Source organism: Miniopterus natalensis, chromosome 13, assembly GCF_054644295.1.
Source record: "Miniopterus natalensis isolate mMinNat1 chromosome 13, mMinNat1.hap1, whole genome shotgun sequence".
Taxonomy (NCBI): Eukaryota; Metazoa; Chordata; class Mammalia; order Chiroptera; family Miniopteridae; genus Miniopterus; species Miniopterus natalensis.
The window spans coordinates 10,623,370-10,645,336 of NC_142093.1; the positions used below are offsets into that span (position 1 = coordinate 10,623,370).

The window sequence follows — 21,967 nt, forward strand, 5'->3', positions numbered from 1 at the left end:
GTCCCAAAGGGTATGATTTTCTTCCACTGTGTAAATGGACCATGGCTTTTTCATCCACTCATCTACTGATGGACACTTACGCTGCTTCCAAATCTTGGCTACTGTAAATAACACTGCAACGAACATAGGGCTACATATATTCTTTCAAATTAGTGTTTTGGTTTCTTAGGATAAATTCCTAGAAGTGGAATCCCTGGGTCATGAGGCAGTTCCATTTTTAATTTTTTGAGGAAACTCCATCCTGCTTTCCACAGGCTGCACCAATCTGCACTCCCACCAGCATTGCACAGGAGTCCCCTTTCCTCCACATCCTCTCCAATACTTGTCCTTTGTGCACTTACTGGTGACAGTCATTCTGACAGGTGTGAGGTGATACTTCATTGTGGTTTTAATTTGCATCTTTCTGATGATGAGTGACATAGCACATCCTTTCACATGTCTACTGGCCATCTGTATGTCCTTTTTGGAAAAGTGTCTATTCAGGTCTTTTGCCCATTTTTTAATTGGGTTGTTTGGGTTTTTCTGGTGTTGAGTTTTGTAAGTTCTTTAGAAATTTTGGATATTAACCCTTTATCAGATGTATTATTGGCAAATATGTTCTATGTTCTCCCATTCAGTGGGTTTGTCTTTTCATTTTATTGATGGCTTCCTCTGCTGTGCAAAAACTCTTTAGTTTAATGTAGTCCCATTGGTTTGTTTTTTCTGATTTCCCTTGCCAGAGGAGATATATCGGAAAAAATATTGCTACAAGAAATGTTCTAGATTTTACTGCCTATGTTTTCTTCTAGGATTTTTATGGTTTCGAGCCTAACATTTAAGTCTTTAATCCATTTTGAGTTATTCTTCTGTGAAGTGTAAGAAGAAAAAATAAAAACATCCACATTGGAAAGGAGGAAGTAAAACTGTCATTATTTGCAGATGGCCTGATATTGTACATAGAAAACCCTAAAGACTACACCAAAAAACTACTAGATTTAATAAACGAACTCAGCAAAGTAGCAAGATGCAAAATTAACATCCAGAAATTGATGGCATGTTTCTACACTAATAATGAACTCTCAGAAAGAGAAACTTTAAAAAAATCCTGTTTACCATTGCAAAAACAAAAAAAATAAGATACTTAGGAATAAACTTGACCAAGGAGATAAAAGATCTGTATTCAGGAAACTATAGGACATTAAAAAAGAAATGACAGCCTTTCAAGCACTTTAAGACTCTTTGTAAAACCCTGAAGTCTACTACTTTTCAAATTTTTGGTCTCCCCTCATTGGCATCGCTTCCTGTAACCAATTAAAAGAAATTTAGTATATTGAACTTTTTAGTCCATCCTCAATTCTCCAATATTTATTACCTCCATTTCAAGCCTTTGATAAAGAGCTTTAAGGAACTTCATTAGTCTAATTTATTTAATCCTAGAGATATTCCCTCTTGAAACAGATTACCCTGCCTAATCCCTACTGTAATCCCAATCTCTTGTTCATTTTCTGTACTCCCTCTAACAGAATAGCCTTGTCCAAACTAGGCCTTAATCAGCTTCCCTATCTCTGACTGAACTCTTATACATTCTATATTTATCCTTCAAAGCTCAATCCCTTGAATTTCAATTGGATTAAATGAAAGACTCAGACTTTCAAGGTTAAAAGAAAAATAAAGTCATCTAGTTCACCTTACGGATGTTTGAATGCCCTCTTTCAGGTCAACTTTAAATATAAAAAGATAATAAACTTATAAAACTCTTTCACTCACATGATACACTGATATACATATATCTACAAACACACACACACACCCCTACCTCTGCAACCAGTATCCACATACAAACTAAAAATTCAACACCAAATAGGGTTAAAAGCTAGAATGATTCTTATGGCATGCTTACCTGACAGCACACGGAACAAAACTGAACTCAACAGCACCCTTATGTTGGAAAATAGTGAGTTTAGGAATCACTAAATTAATAAATAGACTTGGTAGGTTTTAAATTCACTGGAAATTTTTGTATTATTATAAACTCTTGCATTAAAACCTTTTTCTTGTTTTCCATTTATCTTACTACCTGTAATTCTAAGAAAAAGTATATTTGGGTTAACAACTAATCTACTTTTTAAAAAGAAATAACGTAAGTGTAGATTTTAAATTCAAAAAGTAGCATCTGACTCATCTTCAGATTTCATCCATAAACATACCATGAAACATATGAGAGTGAAACAACCGGAAAGAGAGAAAAGGGTGTGAAGGGAAATTTTTAAACAGGTATTTTTGGAGAAGCCCAGTGGGACTCCAAAATGACAGTCTGTATTAACAGACCAGTGAAACAAAACAAGTAAGAAGCAATCTAGGAAGAGCCTGGAGAGCGAGGTCAGAAAAACAAACAAACAAAAAGATTCTTTGGAAAACTGTTTGTATATTCTCTCTGTCCTCTTAATACTTCACTGTAAATCTTTATCTTCTCATTATTGTTTTTTTCCCCACTATTTTTTTAAAAGCATGGTTTGTCTACTACGAGTAAGAGGTGAGCAACCTATTTGGAAGGGAAAAAAGAGTCCAGTTACTATGTTTTATTTTGAAGTAAATATATGTAACAGTAAGGTTTCATTTTATTTAGATTAATCACAAACTCTTAGTATAGAAGGACCTTGGAGAACACCAAACTTTTCACCTGAAGTGAAATACTAAACATTTCATCAAGAGCCTTACCCAATGTTCTGATCCTACTCAAAAGTGAGGCAACAGAAGCAGCACTTAGGTTTTTGAGTCAGACAGATGTGGGTTCAAGTTTTATCTCTAACTAGTTATGCTATTTCTCACTGCTTCAACATCTTTATCTATGAAATAAAGACTTCAGAGGGTTTCTATAAGATTAAATAGATCAGCCTGGCCAGGCATGGCTCAGCGGTTGAGCACTGACCTAGGATCCAGGAGATAGCAGTTCAATTCCTGGTCAGGGCACATGCCCAGGTTTTGGGCTTGATCCCCAGCAGTGGGTGTGCAGGAGGCAGCCGATCAATGACTCTCTCATCATTGATGTTTCTATCTCTCACCCTCTCCCTTCCTCTCTCTGAACTCAATAAAAACGTATTTAAAAAAACAAAAAGATTGAATAGATTATATGCATAAAGTACCTGAATCCTATCTTAGTCCACGGCCATTTCCACAATTGGTGACTAAGAGCATCTTGCATTTCAATCTTATAAGAATAAGTCACAAAAAGAAAAAATAGACTTTAAGGGAAATATAATGCTCCTAAAAGGTCACCTTGTAACTATTGCATATAAAGAAGTATCAACTGCCTTTATTTCAGCTGATCAAGATGCTAATATTTCTTAACTGGCTGGGCCAAGTTCCTAAAAATCATGTGTGTCTGAATTAAAGAGGTGTAAACGGTTGCATATGAAGACATACTGTTTGGGGTAAAAGAAGCATTAGTGTGGAAAACAGAAACTAAAAATAAAATATTTTTCATATAAGCTATGGGACACAGTTCTGAAACAAAGAGCTGGAGAGAGAATAAAATTTAACAAATTTAAATACATCAAAAATTAAGAATTTGTTGTGATTTTATACCTTTGTCCTATTTGGTATTTCTTGTTCATTTAGCAATATGGTTTGTAAATCTAAACAGCAAAGCTGTTTACTCCAATTATTTTCTGCTTCTGAACAACAGCTGTCAGTATTGACATAGCGACTTAGGTCAAGACCCAGAGTTCTTAAGGAGTCATGTGATCCCTTAATTTTATTAATTCCTAGCATTTTCCAGCTCACAGACATAACAGAGTTATAATAAAGCTTTTATAATTAAATGGCTTTGACTGAGCAAGTTATCTTACCTCAAGCAGCAAAAATAAAGACTAAAATAAGAAGGTGGCACCAGCAAGTGAGATCAGACGGTAAGCAGGAGCCCAGCCCAGAAAGCCTTTTTGTCCTTCTGAACTTGAGACTACCATCCCCCAGAAATGCTGAGCAACCCACTGCACAAGGAGGGATCCTGTCACAAGCACTTGACTCAGGAAGCCCATGTTCCCATGGGCTGGACACTCCCTTTTCTCCCCATCTAGAGGCATAAAGAAGCCAACTCCTCCCACTCCCTCACAGAAAGAAGCAGCAGAGATCACTGGGAGCCCTGTGTCACCAGATAAAACAAGAAGACCAGCCCTAGCAGGCCTGGCTCAGTGGTTAGAGTGTCGGCTTGCGGACTGAAGGATCTCAAGTTTGATTCTAGTCAAGGGCACGAACCTCGGTTGCAGGCTCAATCCCTGGCCCCGTCGGGGTGTGCGTGGGAGGCAACCAATAGATGTGTCTCTCTCACATTAATGTGTCTCTCTCTCCCCCTTCTACTCTCTCTTAAAAACAATGGGAGGGAAAATATCCTCAGGAGAGGTTTAAAGAAATAAAATCATTAATGCATCACAAAAAAAAAACACAAAGCAAAACAAGAAGACCACAGTTCACCATAAGTGTCCAAGACTCACATGGTAAACCCGAGCAGTGTGAATTCCTCCATTAATAAAAGATTTAAACTTAATAGGACCCAACATCTCCTACCATAATAGCTAAAATATCCAAGGTTCAATAGAAAAATCACCCATCAGACCAAGAACCAGGAAAACTCACAATCTACATGTGAAAAGACAATCAACTGATGCCAACAGTGAGACAGATATTGAAATTATAAGACAAGAATTTTAAAACAGCTGTCATAAAAATGTTTCAATAAAAAAAAGTTTCAATAAGCACTTACTCATTCTCTTGAAACAAATGAAAATACAGCAAATATAAGCAAAGAAATAGAAGCTATAACAAATAGAAATTATAGAACTGAGAAGTGTAATTAGAAATGTAAAAACTTGCTAGTTGAAAAAAACCACAAACTTGCTAAATGGGCTCAATAGTAGAATAAAGATAACAAAATAGAATCAATGACCTTGAGGACAGATCAATAAAATTTACCTGATGTGAACAACAGAAAGTAACATTGAAAAAATTTAACAGAAATTCAGGGAGTTGTGGGATAATAACAAAAGTTTCAAAGTTTATACCATCAGAGTTCAAGAAGGAAAGGAGAAAAAGTATTTAAAGAATTAATGGCTGAAAACTTTTTTTTTTTTTTAAGAATTAAAAAAAAAATTTTTTTTTAATATAGCTTTATTAATTTCAGAGAGAGGGAGGGAGAAGGAGAGAGAGAAGGAGAGAGAAACATCAATGATGAGAGTCATTGACTGACTGCCTCCTGCATGCCCCTGACTGGGGATCAAGCCTGCAACCCGGGCATGTGCCCTGACCGGGAATCGAACCTTGATCTCCTGGATCCTAGGTTGTTGCTCAAACTCTGAGCCATGCCTGGCCAGGCTGAAAACTTCTTTTACTTAGGGAAAAATAAACCTACATATTCAAGAAACTCAGGGAATCTAAATAGGATAAACTCAAAGAAGTCCACATACCAAGACACATCATAATTAAATTTCTAAACGCTAAATAAAAAAATTTTTTTAAGTCCCAAAAGTAGAGAGAAACAACACATTACGTATAGAGAAACACAAATGACAGCAGATTTCTCATCTGAAACCACAGAGACCAGAAGTGGCATTATATTTTATAAATGCTGAACAAAAGCAAATGTTACCTCTCACATTCCCAGTATCATAAGTATTTTCATTATTAATCTGCAGAATACTAGGTATCCCAATGCTAGTGAGTCAAATGATGAGTTTAATAAAATTAAATGTAGATTGAGTTTCTAAATTATGACCAAATAATGCTTACAAACTGCAAGAACAAAAAAGTACATATAATAAAACATTTACATAGTAATATCACTCTAAGTTTCTAGGCTAATTATATCATTTCAAAAAGTAAAAATCATGCACCCAAAGGTAAGGTCAATTAAACTTGCTAAAGTGCTTTATAATTGTATAATAATTCTTTAGAATAAAATAATACTTCTTACCTTCTGGAGTTGGAATGCACCCCAAGAAAATGAAAGGAGGGAAAAAAAGAGCTTTTAATTTCTCTTTACAAAGCAACAATAAAGCCAAAATATAAACTCTCCCTTCCCCTCCCAGCATTGTCTAAAACACTTCAAATTAGCACCCCCCCCGTTGCTATATAAAACATTAATTTCTTCTTCAGAATTTACAAGTTAGCCTAACAATTAAATTCAGCTCAACAGACTACACCATTTCAGATAACAGTTGCAGTACCCTACTTATGTGGCAGAATAAAACTATTACATTAGTTTACACTTAAATGTGGATAAAATGAATATTCCCTGTTCTTTAATATTCTTCCCATGCATTTCAATTTCAAGGAGCCATCATAAAGCCATCAACTATGGAACCTAAGGTTTATTAGCTTCCCTTTGATCCATAATGAAACTCATTAACAATGAACAGGAATATTTTCTGCCAATAGCCAAGCATTTTGGTTTTGTTGCTGTTTATTAGTCTTTTTTGGCATCCTTACCAGGTTTGAGGGCTTGAAAGCAGACTGCAACTAACAGATAAAGAAAATGCAGGCCAAACTCAAAGGTGTCAGCCAACCTTAGATAAATATAGTACCAATTTAACATTGGTCTTCATTCTTAAACTGAGCTCTTTCTAATGAAATCACCTCAAAGCAATTCAGCTTGGCAAATAGTCAAAAGATCTACTCTGCAGGAATAACTTCTGCAGTAAAGTTACTACTTTACAATGTTGATTTTATTTCCCTTGCTGTATAATTTTACATAAGAAAAGGTGGGAACAATTAGGTGATGGGATTTGCTTTTGGTGTGAGTTGAGTTAACACATACTTAAATGCTATGTAAGAGAGATTATTTTGTTCACAAGTAAATGTATTAATACTAATCAGCTGCAATGTGGACTCCTCCAAAGAGGTAAATTTCAATCTGACAAACGTTTATTGAGCATGATCTTTGCTATATGGTTCCCAGAGTTCTTTACAATTCCAACCCTAAAGGAGCTTGCTTGTAATACAAGACTGAAACATGTAAGAAAAACTTCTTGCTAAGTTAACAACTTTGAGCTCTGTATGACAACAAAACAAAGATCTATTTAAAAGCTGTTAGGTCTGGCCAGCATGGCTCAGTGGTTGAGCATCGACCTACGATTCAGATCAAGGTTTGATTCCGGGTCAAGGCACATGCCCGGGTTGTGGGCTCAATCCCCAGCAGGGGGTGTGCAGGAGGCAGCCGATCAATTCTCTCTCATCACTGAAGGCTTCTGTGCCAGTTATCAATTCATTGACTTTTAGCTCTAAATCCAACCTCTTTTGTCCCTCTCTGTGACAGCAGAGTTGGACCCTATAAACATTTCTCCTTTGCCAACAGCTCAATGTTAACTTTTGTCAGAGTGCTGAAGGAACACTGCAGAAAGAAGAGGTGCTTTTCTTTTCTGGTTTTAGTGTGCTCTTGCCTGTCTGCTCTGTAGCATGCAGCACCCAGTAACATGAGAGACACTCAACAGCACTCACCCTTCAACAAGATTCAGCAGAATGCCTGTGAGTGGCTTCCCAGAAAATACTGCTGGCATGCCAGTGAGTTGGACAGGTGTCCAGCAGGAGGCTTTCCAGCAAGTTCTTCCAGTCCCCAGTACGCTGTTTCCCATGTGTCCCCACACTACAGCACCAGTGAACTTTGTCATCCACTGAACCAGAGCCCACCTTTCTCCATGGACATCTAAGAACATGGAGGGGCCTCCCTGAATGTTATTCTTTCCTAGGGCACACTGCCTCAGCCCTAGAGGTACTGGTTGCTCTCTGTATCTGCTATTACTGTATTCTTTTGCGTTCTCTTTACCTTTTAATAGTTAATTCCTGATTAACAAGGTTAAGCAACCTAAAATTTTTTAAAAATTAAAGAAAAATTACCCCCAAAGCCCAGAAACAATTCCATGAAACTGTGTGGTAGTAGTTGTGTGGGTGGATTTGAGAGACTGGGGTTTGAATTGCTTCTGAAACTTCATGACCAATGGCACAGTTTATAATCACAGGAAGAAGTATGGACTCAAGTCAGAAGAAAATAAGAAGAGTTAGTTTTCCTGCTAACTGTAAAATCTATCTCCTCAGACAAAAAGGATATATCTTAAGTTTTTCAAAGGCTATTTAAACTTTTTTTAAAATATGCTTTTATTGATTTCAGAGAGAGGAAGGAAGAGGGAGAGCAAGATAGAAACATCAATGATGAGAATCATAGATAGGCTACCTCCTGCACGCCCCCTACTGGGGATGGAAGCCAAAACCCAGGCATGTGCCCTGACTGGGAATTGAATCGTGACCTCCTGGTTCATAGGTCAGTGCTCAACCACTGAACCATGCTGACTGGGCTCAAAGGCTATTTTAAATATTGATGGCTACCAACAGCCATTTGTCATTAATGTTACTGATTCATCATAAAATAAAATTTCGCTTAGAAACTGAAGTATATAGCCAAAATGCAAAGGACACATCTGTATCTTTGAATCCTTGATTTCATTTCTAGTGTTTTGTGTTTTTTTAATCCTCAACCGAGGATATGTTTTTATTGATTTTAGAAAAAGAGGAAGGGGGCCCGGCTGGACGTGGCTCAGCGGTTGAGCGTCAAACTAGGATCTGGGCGATCAGGGTTCGGTTCCCAGTCAGGGCACATGCCCGGGTTGTGGGCTCGATCAATGGCTCTCTCATCATTGATGTTTCTATCTCTCTCTCTCCCTCTCCTCTCTCTGAAATCAATAAAGATATAGTTAAAAAAAGAAAAAGATGAAGGGGGAGAGAAAGGGAGAGAGAGAGAAACATCAATTGGTTGCCTCCTGTACGTGCCCTGACCAGAGATGGAACCCGCAACCTGGGTATGTGCCCTGACTAGAATTCGAATGTGCAACCTTTTGGTGTACTGGACAACGCTCCAACCAATTCAGCCACCTGGTAAGGGCTCATTTCTAGTGTTTTGAAACAAAAATAACTAACTCTTCCTTCAAGTAACACCTTGCTGACCGGTCAGTCGTGATGGAAAAGTAGCCAGCTACATGGGTGAGCTCTGGCTCAAAATAGCCCGTAAATGTGTAACATGATCCAGGATCAACACATCAATTATAATGAGAATGGAGGGTTTGTAACAAAATAAACCCAGTAAAGAGAATCTCTACTCCATTAATAATACTGACTTTTTAAAAAAGGTAACTGTCTAGATTAAAAAATGATTAAAAGCTTACAGAATTTTTTAAAAGGTTCTAACAGGACTTCAAACCTGGAACAAGCAATTCTGTTTGGAGAGTTCAGCCCCAGAGAACTATCAGCAAGTTATTGTGGTATGTAAGAGAAAAAACAATTATAGAGCCATGGAAAATTGAACAAGAAGGTGAGATGTCACAGCAAATTTTTAAAAACATTTCTAATTTTCTGAAATAATTATTTTCTGACAAATAGTACAGAAATTGGCTTCTTTTTCTTCACCAAATAGCACAGTTAGAGCATCTACTTACATTACCGATAACTGTTACAACCTACAAGTCCCAAATTTCTCTTTTCCCCCCAATCTTTTAAATCTTTTTATCTTTCTTCTTCCTATGGGCTACTCCAAGCCCTTTCACATCTTATCTGTTCTCAACAGAACTAAGCTACTTTTAGAACAGCCTTGAACATTTTTCACCTGCAAGAACACAATCTGTATCTTCTTTCTTCCCTATGATTCTATGAGAAATCCTAAACTATCTTTAAAAGGGGTGCACTTGGGTATAAAAAATAATAATAAGGGAATACACAAAGTCACAGGTTATTGTGAGGGGGAAAATTTGAGGACCTTTTGTACTCCCTGTTGTCAAAAATGCAGATATAAAAGAGAATTTAACTTAAATGTTATAATACTTTTTAAATGTTCTAATTAATTAATAATTACATATTTTGGGTAAATAATTTTCCATATTATCACCTAACTTCTTAAAGGAACAAGTAGCCTCAATTTTTCTCATCCAGGAACCAATCATTTCATTTTTAATACATTTTTTTTTAGTTGTTTGTGGCAAAATATACATAGCATACAAGTTACCATTTTAGCCTTTTTCTTTTTTTTTTTAAATATAACTTTATTGATGTCAGAAAGAGGAAGGGGGAGGGGGAGAGAGAGACAGAAACATCAATGATGAGAGTGTCATCAATGACCGGCTGCCCCCTGCGTGCCCCCTCTGCTGGGGATTGAACCTGGAACTCGGGCATGTGCCCTGACTGGGAATTGAACCTCAATCTCCTGGATCCTAGGTCGATGCTCAACCACTGAGCCACGCCCAGCCAGGCTAGACATTTTTAAGTGTACAATTCAGTGGTATTAAGTACAACCACAATGTTGTGCAACAATTACCACTATCTATTTCTAGAACTTTTTCATCATCCCCCAAAAAACTGTACCAATTAAACAGTAACTCCCTATTCTCCCCTGCTCTCAGCCCTGGCAACCTCTATCACACGTTCTGTCTGTATAAACTTGCCTATTTTAGGTATCTCATGTAAGTGTAATTGTACAATATTTGTCCTTTTGTGCCTAGCTTATTTCACTAAGCATGGTTTTTTTCACTAAGCATGTTTTTAAGATTTATCCATGTAGCATTTATCAGAATTTCATTCATTTAAAGGCTGAATAATATTCCATTGAATGTATATACATTTTATTTATCCACTCATCTGTTGATGAACATTTGGGCTACTTCCTCATTAATACATTTTAAAATAAAACAATACAGTATGGAATAATCAAAATTAAGCAAGAGTCTTCAAAATGGGGGAGCAGAAAAAGAAACCACAAAGGGAAAAGTATTGAAATCCATGTATGTATTGAGGACTAAGAAATAAAAATAAAACTGTAAGAAACAGCACATCTTCAATAACCACAGTATCTACTTCATTCTGTAACCTGTCTAAAAAGTTTAAAGATTTTTTTTTTCTAATCCTCACCCAAGGATATTTTTCCATTGCTTTTTAGAGGGAGTGGAAGGGGGGGAAGAAACACTGCTGTGAGAGAGACACATCATCCATTGGTTGCCTCCCGTACACACCCTGACCGAGGCTGGAGATGAAGCCTGCAACTGAGGTACGTGCCCCTGGCCGGAATCAAACCTGAGACCCTTCAGTCCTTGGGCTGGCACTCTAACCACTGAGCAAAACCAGCTAGGGCTCTTTAAAGGTTATAAGACTACTATTTGACATTAAAACAGCAGCAAAAGAATAAGTTATAATTACATTTGAACGTGATCTTCCAAATGAAATTTCACATATTCATTAATAAGTAGGTTTCAATACCTGTTACGTGCCAAGCACTATGGGGGGAGGAGAAGAGCAGGCAATGTCACTGCCTTAATGGAGCTAGCTTAATGTAAGCTATAGAGAAGCTACATGATGTTTTTAAGATCACAAAAATATGTAATTTTAAACCTTAAGTGCTATGAAGAAACAACACAGCACACTATAATAAACTAAAAAAAAAAAAAAAAAAAAGTGATCTAGACCAGAAATCAAAGTTTTCTGAGAGAGACATATTCAAACTGACACCTGAAAAATAAATAAGAGTTAAGGGAAAGCACATTCTTTGCTAAGGGGGAGTCAGCATGTACAAAGGCTGTGGTGGGCACCAAATTCCCTATGTATTTGAGAATTGACAAGCCAAAAATTATATTTAAAGCTATGAGAATGGACAAAAATGCACTTAAGTTGGAGAGAAGGTAATAGGCAAAAAAAAAAAAAAAAAAAGGAAGAGAGAGAAGAAAAACTTAGGAAGGAAGGAAAGCAGAAATATTTGTTTGTAGTCACTTCAGGTAACAAAACAGTTTCAAGAAGGAGCTAGCAGTCAGCTGTGATAAATAATGCTGAGAAGAGGGGAAGAGAGGTGAGAACTAAAAGTCCCATGGAGTTGGCAAAATACAGGTCACTGATGACTTAGAAAGAACTGTGTTGTGGTCACATAACTGCATCACCACAAGTTCACCCTTCTGTTCTTTTTTAAAATTTACTATTCTTTACTTATTTAGTGTTCTTGCCTACTTCCTAGAAATTATGAAAAGTTTAAAGTCACAGAGTCTTGCTATGTTAGAGCTGGATGACCCTGCAATTGGCATTTTGAACTAAAATGACTGGTGAAGTCTGATCTCTTTATACCAGATTTCCTGACCTATTTCTCCAGTGTGTATCAAGTCTAATTTTATGAAGAGAAATGAAATCTCTAGCTCACTCCTATTCTATAAGACCCAATAGTTGTTATAAAAGGATATTAGAATACCTTAGCAGAATTCATTCCTCAGTCACAATAATCACTTATCCTGTTCTCCTACAGTCTTATACGAATTGATCTGTGATAAATGGGTATTGTGCTTTAATTTTAACTTAATAAATCTAATTCAAATAACAACTTAGAATTATATCATTGATAAATTTTTAAATAATTTACAAAAAATATGTTTAAAAGCTAATTCTTCAAATGAATTTTAATGTTTTAATTTACAAATGTTCACATAATTTTTCAGGGACATACATTATATAAAGCGAGATATACTAATTTACACTTCATTGTTTTATATTAATAAAGCAAGCCTAATTTATCCCAGCCTACTGACATTTGGCCACAAATCAAAACAATTTTTTAACTGCATTAGCAAAAAAAGGCCAATAAAAAAATTTCAAATTGAATTTCTTGTTAAAGAAAAGAAAATGATAATTAAAATCTAGAACACGCAATACCTATTTATCAAAAAATATTTTGTTGTTTATTGACAAATATATCAGCATAACTGACTATTTCTCAATAGGAATACTATTGGCATTTGAGCTGAATTCTTCTTCAATGGAATACATTTAGCATCCCTGTTACCTGCCCATTAAATGTCATAGTTACTGTGACAATCAAAAAATAGCTCCCCAAAATTCTGAACACTTTCCCTAAGGGTGTTACACAACACCATCCCCAGCTGAGAACAACTAGTAGCAGTTTTAAAGCACCTCAATCTTTTCTATCTTGATGAAAATATCTCTAATGTAGACTCCCAGATTTCTGCCTTAACCTACAAATTATGTTGAACACAATTTTAACATTTCTTGATGACAAAGTGTCTTGATTATGAACAGTGACTATTATGTGCTATTTTAATATAATAAGGCTCTTAGAAATTAAAGCATGTTTACCTTCCATCCTATATTACTTTACCCTAGGCTGTTTTATTTGAACATATATATGACTATTATCTGAAATATATACTCTTTATGTATCTTTTCCATTGTATTCTTTGTGGCCAAGGCTATTTCTTCCTAGACTGCCTACCTCTAGCACTCTCCTTGCACTAGAGTACTTTTTATCTGCTAATGACCGAGCTTATTAAATCAAAAGCCTGAATTGATAGATGAAGGCTTGAAGATGGCTCTAGGCCTTCCTAAGAATTAAAGTGCATGGGTGTGGAGATAGTTACCATCTAAAACTTTTTTTTTAAACTTACTTTTGGTTTTATAACTGTGTTATGACTGAAAATGCCAAAGATCTGACAAATGAATAAATCAGAAATTAACAATGCAGTTATCACTATATAATCAATCTTCAGGACTAAAGTACATTGCGATATACTATAAAATAGTCTAATCATGGATTATAATTATTACTAATAATATTTAAATAACTCACCTGATTTCTTTTAGTCCTTCTCTCTGGATAACTTGAAGAATTTCTTTATGACTCATGGGTGTGTTTGGGTATTTTTCTAAGACCTGAGAAACAAGTATATAATAATAAATTACTTCTTCTTATTTTAAGTTCTTATCCTTATTATAATTATATATTTAAGTATATTCCTTATTCTTACTAAAACTGTTAATTTCATTCAGCACAAAAATATCCAGAGACTTTTCATCCCTTATATTTTGGGATGAAAAGAAAAGTGGAAAATTAATGGAATATAAATAGGATCGTCTCTCCTTTAGACACAAAGTCAAACCTGAAGCAGAAATAGATCAAAAAGATATGATTAATAACTCAATTATTATTAATGCATAATATGAAATTATGTTTACTTTCTGCCTCCGCCCCTACATCACATGCCTACCTGTGGAACTACTAGAAGCACCTTAAAGATTATCCATCTTCACATTTCCAGCAAAGCCTAGTACAGCACGGATGTCCAAAAATTCTTAACCAAAACAAATTAACAATACAGTTATAGAAATTAAAATGGTATCTGTGTTCTGGTTCTGAAAAAAAACGGAGTAAGCACAGTTTATCCTGTCTCTCCCACTGAATATATACAACTAAAAACCTAAACAGAATACATGGAGCAGCTATCTTAGGACTCTGAAAATGGTAGCAGTTGGCTTGAGGGGGGAAACCACAACTGTAAGTACTAACCCAGCTGTGAGTTTCCTGGTTTTGTTTCCCCTGGGACTACTCAGCCTAGACTCAATGGCAGTCCAAACTCAGAAGTGCACTCTAAGTGCAAACAGAAATGGCTCCAAGAGAAGTCTTTTCTTTTTTGGTCTGAAGAGCGGCAAAGGCAGAGGAGGATCCTCTCGGATTTTGTTTTTGTTTTCCCTTTCTCTTGGCCTCTGTCCCCAGGTAATCCGAAGGCAGCAGCTGTGGCAGTGATGAAAGCAGCAATGGCTAGCTAGACAAGGACGTAAAACTCCAAGAAAGCAGAACCCTTAAGTGTGAAGGGAATCCTCATGGCTAATACTCTTTCTCTACTATCCTGCTCCTTGGCATAGAAGGCAGATGTGGTTGTGGAAGTGTGTAGCAAAACAGAAATGACAACCCTGGTTATCTAGTGACAGGACAAGGGAGAAGGGTGTCTCTAGGAGCCAGAAAGTGTCAAGGAACTTGCAAAAAGAAAGGAGCTAAAGAAAGAGATCCCATAAAGTTTATAAAAACTCCTGGGGTCACCTGGAGCTAAGCATATGTGGCTCTGACCCTCAACATATCACTTATCTGGTTCTCAAATTAGCCACTAGGAGGCATATATGCAAAACAGAGCTGAAGAGCACTACAAAGACTGTAAAAACTAGACATTGGAATTTTAGTGTATAGAAGGTAGGTAGAAACTTGTGCCCTGAATCTAATGAGGTCAAATGTCTGCCTAAAAAATCCTCCCATCCCTCAAAAACAAAACAAAGTAACATCCTTACATTCTCCATGGGATTTAAACAAGACAGTATCATAACATCAAAATATCTAATATATGTACAAAATCACTTAACATATGAAGAACCAGGAAAATCTCAGTATCTCACAAGGGAAAAGACAACCTACACAAAACAAACTCAAGACGAGAAAGATGTTGGAATTATCAGATAAAATTTTAAAGCAGCTTTTATAATAATGCTTCAAGAAGTTGGGAAGAATATTCTTGGAATAAAATAGGTAAGAGTTTCAGCAGAGAAATAAGATGTTTCTTATTAATCTTTTTTGTGGATGTCTTTTCCTATGCCATCTGTTAAATATTTTACAAGCATCAATTTGCAGCTTTTGTTTTATTTGAAGTAGCATTAGGAATATTATGACTATCATTTTATGGAATGCCATTATAAATTTTAATATATTTTGTGCATTAACTGCTGTATTTCCTCACTTGTAAACTGGTTCTTCATGATATTGTCCACTAATTTATATACCATTTGTATGAGCCCTTTTTTCATTTTACTTTAAATTTTTTATTGTTGACACTATTGCAGATGTCCCATTTCTCCCCCCTTTGCCCACCTCAACCCAGCCCCTGCTCCACCCCCCCTTGGCCCTCACCACACTACTGTCTGTGTCCATGGGCAATGCACATGTTCTTTAGCTAATCCCTTCACCTTCCTTTATCTAGTCCCCCCCCCACCTCACCCTACCCCTCCAACATTTGTCAGTCTATTTCATGCATCCATACCTCTGGTACTGTTTTGTTTCTGTTTATTCTGTTCATTAAATTCCACATATTAGTGAGATCATATGATACTTCTTTCTCTGAGTGGCTTATTTCACTTAACAATCTCCAGGTCCATCCATGCTGTCACAAAGGGTAAGAGTTCCCTCCTTTTATACCACATCGTACTCCACTGTGTAAATGAACCACAATTTTTTTAACCACTCATCTACTGATGGGTACTTGGGCTGTTTCCAGATCTTGGCTATTGTAAATAACGCTGCTATGAACACAGGGGTGCATGTATTCTTTCTGATTGGTGTTTGGGGATTCTTAGAATATATTCTCAGAAGTAGGATCACTGGGTCAAAAGGCAGTTCCATTTTTAATGTTTTTGAGGAAACTCCATACTGTTTTCCACAGTGGCTGCACCAGTCTGCATTCCCACCAAGAGCACTAGGGTTCCCTTTTTCCCACATCCTTGTCAGCACTTGTTTGCTGATTTATTGACAGCAGCCATTCTGACTGGTGCTAGGTGATACCTCAGTGTAGTTTGGGCGTTTTTTTAATCCTCACCCGAGGACATATTTAGAGGAAGAGAGGGAGGGAAACTTTGATGTAACAGAAACATCCGTCAGCTGCCTTCCACAAGGTCCCTGACTAGGGAGCAAACCCTCAACCCAGGTATAGAACTGATATGATACCTCATTGTGGTTTTAATTTGCATCTTTCTGATGATTAGTGACGTTGAGCACCTTTTCATATGCCTATTGGCCTTCTGTATATCCTCTTTGGAGAAGTGTCTATTCAGGTCCTTTGTTAATTGGATTGTCTTCCTGGTGTTGAGTTGTGTAAGTTCTTTATATATTTTGGAGATTAACCCCTTATCAGATGAATCATTGACAAATATATTCTCCCATATGGTGGGTTCCCTTTTCATTTTGTCGATGGTTTCTTTTGCTGTGCAGAATCTTTAATTTGATATAGTCCCACTTCTTTATTTTTTCCTGTTTCCCTTGTCCTCGGAGACATATCTGCAAAAATATTGCTCTGAGAGATGTGAGATTTTACTGCTTATGTTTTCTTCTAGGATTTTTATGATTTCACCACTTACATTTAAATTTTTTATCCATTTTGGGTTTATTCTTGTGTATGGTGTAAGTTGGTGGTCAAGTTGCATATTTTGGCATATACCTGTCCAATTTTCCCAGCACCATTTATTGAAGAGACCGTTTCTCCTCCATTGTATGCTCTTGCCTCCTTTGTCAATGAGTTCTATTTTCATATTAAATACATTAAAACTTATATTTTCACATTTAGCAAATAATTTTCCAGTTTATTTTTCATCTTTTCATTTCTGTTGTTTTTCCATGGAGGTTTTTATTAATTTCATGTATTATAAATGATTTTTTAAAAAAAGAAAACACACACCAGTCTATTGATTTTGAGAGAGTAAGGGGGGAGGAGAGAGAAACACTGATGTGAGAGCACAACATTGATGCCACCTCCTGCACGCCTCCTGCCAGGGACTGAGTGGTAACCCAGGCATATGCCTTTGAACAGGCAACCTCCTGGTGCACAAGACGAAGCCCAACCAACTGAACCACACCAGCCAGGGCTCTTTTTCTTTTAGCAGATCAACATTTAAGTACAGCTTCCATTCCTTCAATAGCTTAATAATTTTTCCATCTTTTCATTTTCATTTCACTTTTTTTTTTTTAAATATATCTTTATTGATTTCAGAGAGAGGAAAGGAGAGGGAGAGAGAGAGATAGAAACATCAATGATGAGAGAGTCATTGATCGGCTGCAGCCCGCAACCCGGGCATGTGCCCTGACCGGGAATTGAACCCTGATCGCCTGGATCCTAGGTTGACGCTTAACCGCTGAGCCATGCCCGGCCGGGCTAATTCACTCATTTTTAAAAAGAAAAAGAGAGAAGGAGAAAAATGTAGACACACACTAGAGAAATCCAAGAGGAAAAATTGGAGAGAAAAACAAAATGGCTACATATATTTCTGAGCAAAAATACAGTACTCCATTACAACACTATCACTGTACTGCAATACTATTACATTTTTTTACCATAGGTTTCATGTAAGTGGAAGCACTGGTTTTATAAAAAACATTTAGCTTAATTTAACCACAGGAGGGCAGTGTTTATCAAACAAAATGCCATTCATTGGAACTGTTTATGGAACTACGTAACACAATTTTTAGAAACTACTTTATGACAATCTGAATAACTGCTCAGAAGAATTAAAATCAACACCAGGTATAAGTAAAGCATGATAAAATAGTTTTTTAGAGCATGCTAATAGATCTTATAGATTCTCACATCCAGCTAATAAAAAAAGTGTAAGCCCTGGCCAGTGTTGCTCAGTGGTTAGAGGTGAGCCAGTGCACCAAAGTGTCCTGGGTTCAATTCCCGGTCAAGGCCCCGCACCTAGGTCAGAGCCCCGCACCCTGGCCCTGGTCAGAGCGTGTGTGGGAGGCAACCAATTGATGTGTCTCTCTCACATCGATGTTTCTCCCCCGCCCTTCCTCTCCTTTCACTGTCTAAAATCAATGGGGAGAAAATATCTTTGGGTAAGGATTAACAAAAACTATACACACACACACACAGTCTAAGTAAGCAATAATCTAGATAGTCCCTACAATTTGAGTTTGACTCTAGCCTAAATGACAGCAGTGTTTCAATTATTGATGCACTTTTGAGTTCATTCCAAATATGCACAGATACGTAGAACCTGCATTTTGTGTAATCTAGATAATTTAATTTTACATTTAAAATGTACATATAAAACACGGGAATCTTTATGGATTTACTTCGGTGTTATATGGCTTGTTGTCCAAAAGCTTTAATGAGGTTAACGAATGCCATAGTAATGAATGAGGTCACCCAGGAAATATGGAGAATGAGAAGTGATTAGAGCCTATGCTACAGAGCCAATGTCCCAACGTCTGTGAGAGAAGGAAAACCAGCAAATCAACTAAGGAGCGGCCAGCGAGCTGGAAGACCAGCAAAATGAGAGAGCAGCCCTGTGAGGGGGGTGGAGCGGTGGACAGCGGCGAAACCGCCGAGAAGTGGGCACAGCTTCAAGACCCACTGGGTTCAGCAGCAGGCTCTTTGATTAGCTTACAAGTTCAGGTTCCATTTAATCAGGAGGGAAGAAATCAAACTTGAGGGGTTTAGCGCTGAATGGGAAGTCCAGAGGTGGCAAAGGGGAGTTAAAACAACTCCTGGACAAGGGAAGGAAACAGGAATTCGAGGAACTGTGTTAAATGGACTTGAGTTTCACTGGACAAGGAAAAAGGAGTGAGAAGTATCCCCAGCTCCCCCAGTTCCCCCAGCACCCCCCCCCCCAACATGAGAGGCAAACAGATTCAGGTACAAAGGAGAGACAATTCCCTTATTATCCGGAATGGTGCTAATCTGACACTCAGAAACAAAATTAATTCAGAGGATGCAGTATCCCACACCTACTAAACTCACTATACAAACGCTCGCTGTGTCAGTTCAGGAGCTGAACAGGTGATAACAAAGAATACATGGAATTTAGAAGAAATAACTTACAGAGGCAAATATTTGAAAAGTAAAGAAGGACCTTACCTGGCTGCTTAGCAGTATCTCTTGATCACTACCTCTGTCCTGAGATGCACTTCTCTGTTCCGCTTCTGTGACACCAGACTCTCCTAGTTTCCCTTCTACCTCTCCACCAGCAACTTTTCATTCTCTGGTCTTTTAACGTTAATCTTCCTCAGGATTCTGTCTCAATTTCTACTCTCCTTGGGCATCTCATCCTCTCATGGTTTCAAAAATAATTATGCTCCTGCAGCAGCACTCTGTACCCCGCCCCCCCCCCCGCAGTACTTATCACACTGTATTTATTATAGCTGCATTTTAAATCATCTGTCCTCTGTCCTGCCCACTGGTACATAAGCTCCAGGAGGGTTGGGACCATCTGTCTTGTTCATCTAGTATCCCTTTAGAGATCTAAAACATGTGATAGATGACTGACGGAATTAGGAACATGGGTTTTAGACAATAGTAAAAATGCCTGCCTCTCTCTCCGTGTGTGTGTGTGTGTGTGCACGCGTTCTGTTTTTAAACAAGAAAGATGAAAGGTGAGTGATATTGCAAATAAGTTTGCAGATTCAGGGTCAGAAACCTGAATATAAGAAGTGGCTGAGAATATTTAAATACAAATCTATACAGCGAGGCAGCTTAGAGAAACCAGAGATTATACAGGCTGGCTTCATAAGCCCAGGAGTAGTTTTACCTCAATTCTGAAGAGCTCTATCAAATTATTCTGATATAGTTCATTTCTAGCTTAGATTGTTTTTACTTGATTATCCAATAAGTCCAGATATTATGTACACTCCCTAGTTCAAGCAACAACAAAAAAGTTCTCAAAACCCAATTTTTCCAAAATCCTAAAATGACTAAGAGTACTCAATCTGGCGAAATCAGGATAATTTTCTGTTTCTTTTGTTTTTAAACTTTCCACAATGCACATTATTAGCCAGATAATCAAGGAAAGGGAAAGGGGGTAAATTATGTAAAAGTGTCCACAGTTCACAAAAATAAATTACTCCCTAACAAAAATAGTTAAAGGACCTGCTTATTGACACATTTCCTTGAAACATTCCTATCAACTCAAAACATACAGTTTTCATTTGTTTTAAATAATACTTCCAATTTGCCCAATTCTGGTCCACAATGGAGGATTAAGATTTCATTCTGGGTCCAGCCAATGAAGGACGGGAGTAGGACACCTATGCTGGTAGTAGCACCCCATAAAAATAACATATTACTATCAGAAAAGAATTTCAATAAAAGGATTATATGTCTAAGCTAAAAATATAGATTCCAAATTCTAGGGTTGTTTGGCCATACCTGATAAAAATTTCCAATTAAATGAACTGGTTTAAATCATATACTAAAAAACTGAGTTGGGACAGCAATCATAGATCCTAATTAAAGTTAGGGTGCATCTCTTATTCCAATCTTCCCTCTACTACAGTTCTTATTATTACAATACAGAAATAAGAGTGTATAAGTAATAAAATCAGTAAGGTTAATTTCAAAGATATACCAAACTTTTTTTTTTTAATTTTTACTATTTTTACACATCTTTATTGATTTCAGGGAGAGGGAGAGGGAGAGGGAGAGGAAGAGGTAGAAACATCAAGGATGAGAGAGTCATCATTAATCAGCTGCCTCCTACACACTCCCGACTGGGGAATCGAGCCCTCAGCCCGACCATGTGCCCTGACCCGGAATCAAACCTCGATCTCCTGGATCGTAGGTCAATGCTCAACCGCTGAACCACGCCCATCCGGGCAAGATATACCAAACTTTAAACTCTTCAAAAAAGTTATTTTTTCCCTAATCACACTAATGGAATGGTTAGGAAAACTGTCTGTTTATTAGGAAACCTCAATAATTACAAAACCCATAAAGGGTTCAAATGTATGTTTTGATTGTAAAGCAATAAAAGCACACATGACAAAAGATAAGTCCTTACAATTGTTTTTTAATCCCTACACCCAAAAGATCTTGGACCAAGAATTACAATTGTAATATTCAGAGACAACGGAAGTAAATCAAAGGTATAATTATAGAAAAAAGACATTTTATTATTTGTAGATGTGTGTCTCTTATTCTCTTAAAACTACTTGATTTTTTTTACCATATGTGATAAACAAATATCTGAGCATCTTCTATAGTTCCAAAACAAGTCATCTAAAACATCCCAATTTAGCCCGGCCGGGTGTGGCTCAGCAGTTGAGCATGGACCTAGGATCCAGGAGATCAGGGTTCGATTCCCGGTCAGGGCACATGCCCGGGTTGTGGGCTCCATCCCCAGTCGGGGGTGTGCAGGAGGCAGCTGGTGAACAAATCGCTCATCATTGATGTTTCTATCTCTCTCTCCCTCTCTCTGGAATCAATAAAAACATATTTTTAAAAAAATAATAAAAATAAAAAAATAAATAATAAAACATCCCAATTTATACTCTACTATGCTCAACATATCTTCAGAGAGTCAATTCTACTAGTTCAATTCCACTGTCTCTCAAAAATGATTCTCACATATGTCTTTGGTAATGCACCTATCCTCAGTTCAAATGCCC

The 21,967-nt window shown here is 37.1% G+C and overlaps 1 protein-coding gene across 2 annotated transcripts in view; it reads right to left on the minus strand.

The window, feature by feature from the left end:
- ASXL2 (ASXL transcriptional regulator 2) overlaps positions 1-21,967 on the minus strand; it is a 76,142-nt gene that overhangs the window by 41,928 nt on the left and 12,247 nt on the right. For both annotated transcript variants that reach the window (XM_016209149.2, XM_087823409.1), the window contains exon 2: positions 13,622-13,704. In XM_016209149.2, the coding sequence (XP_016064635.2) occupies positions 13,622-13,704 (83 nt within the window). The remainder of the gene's footprint in view (positions 1-13,621; positions 13,705-21,967) is intronic.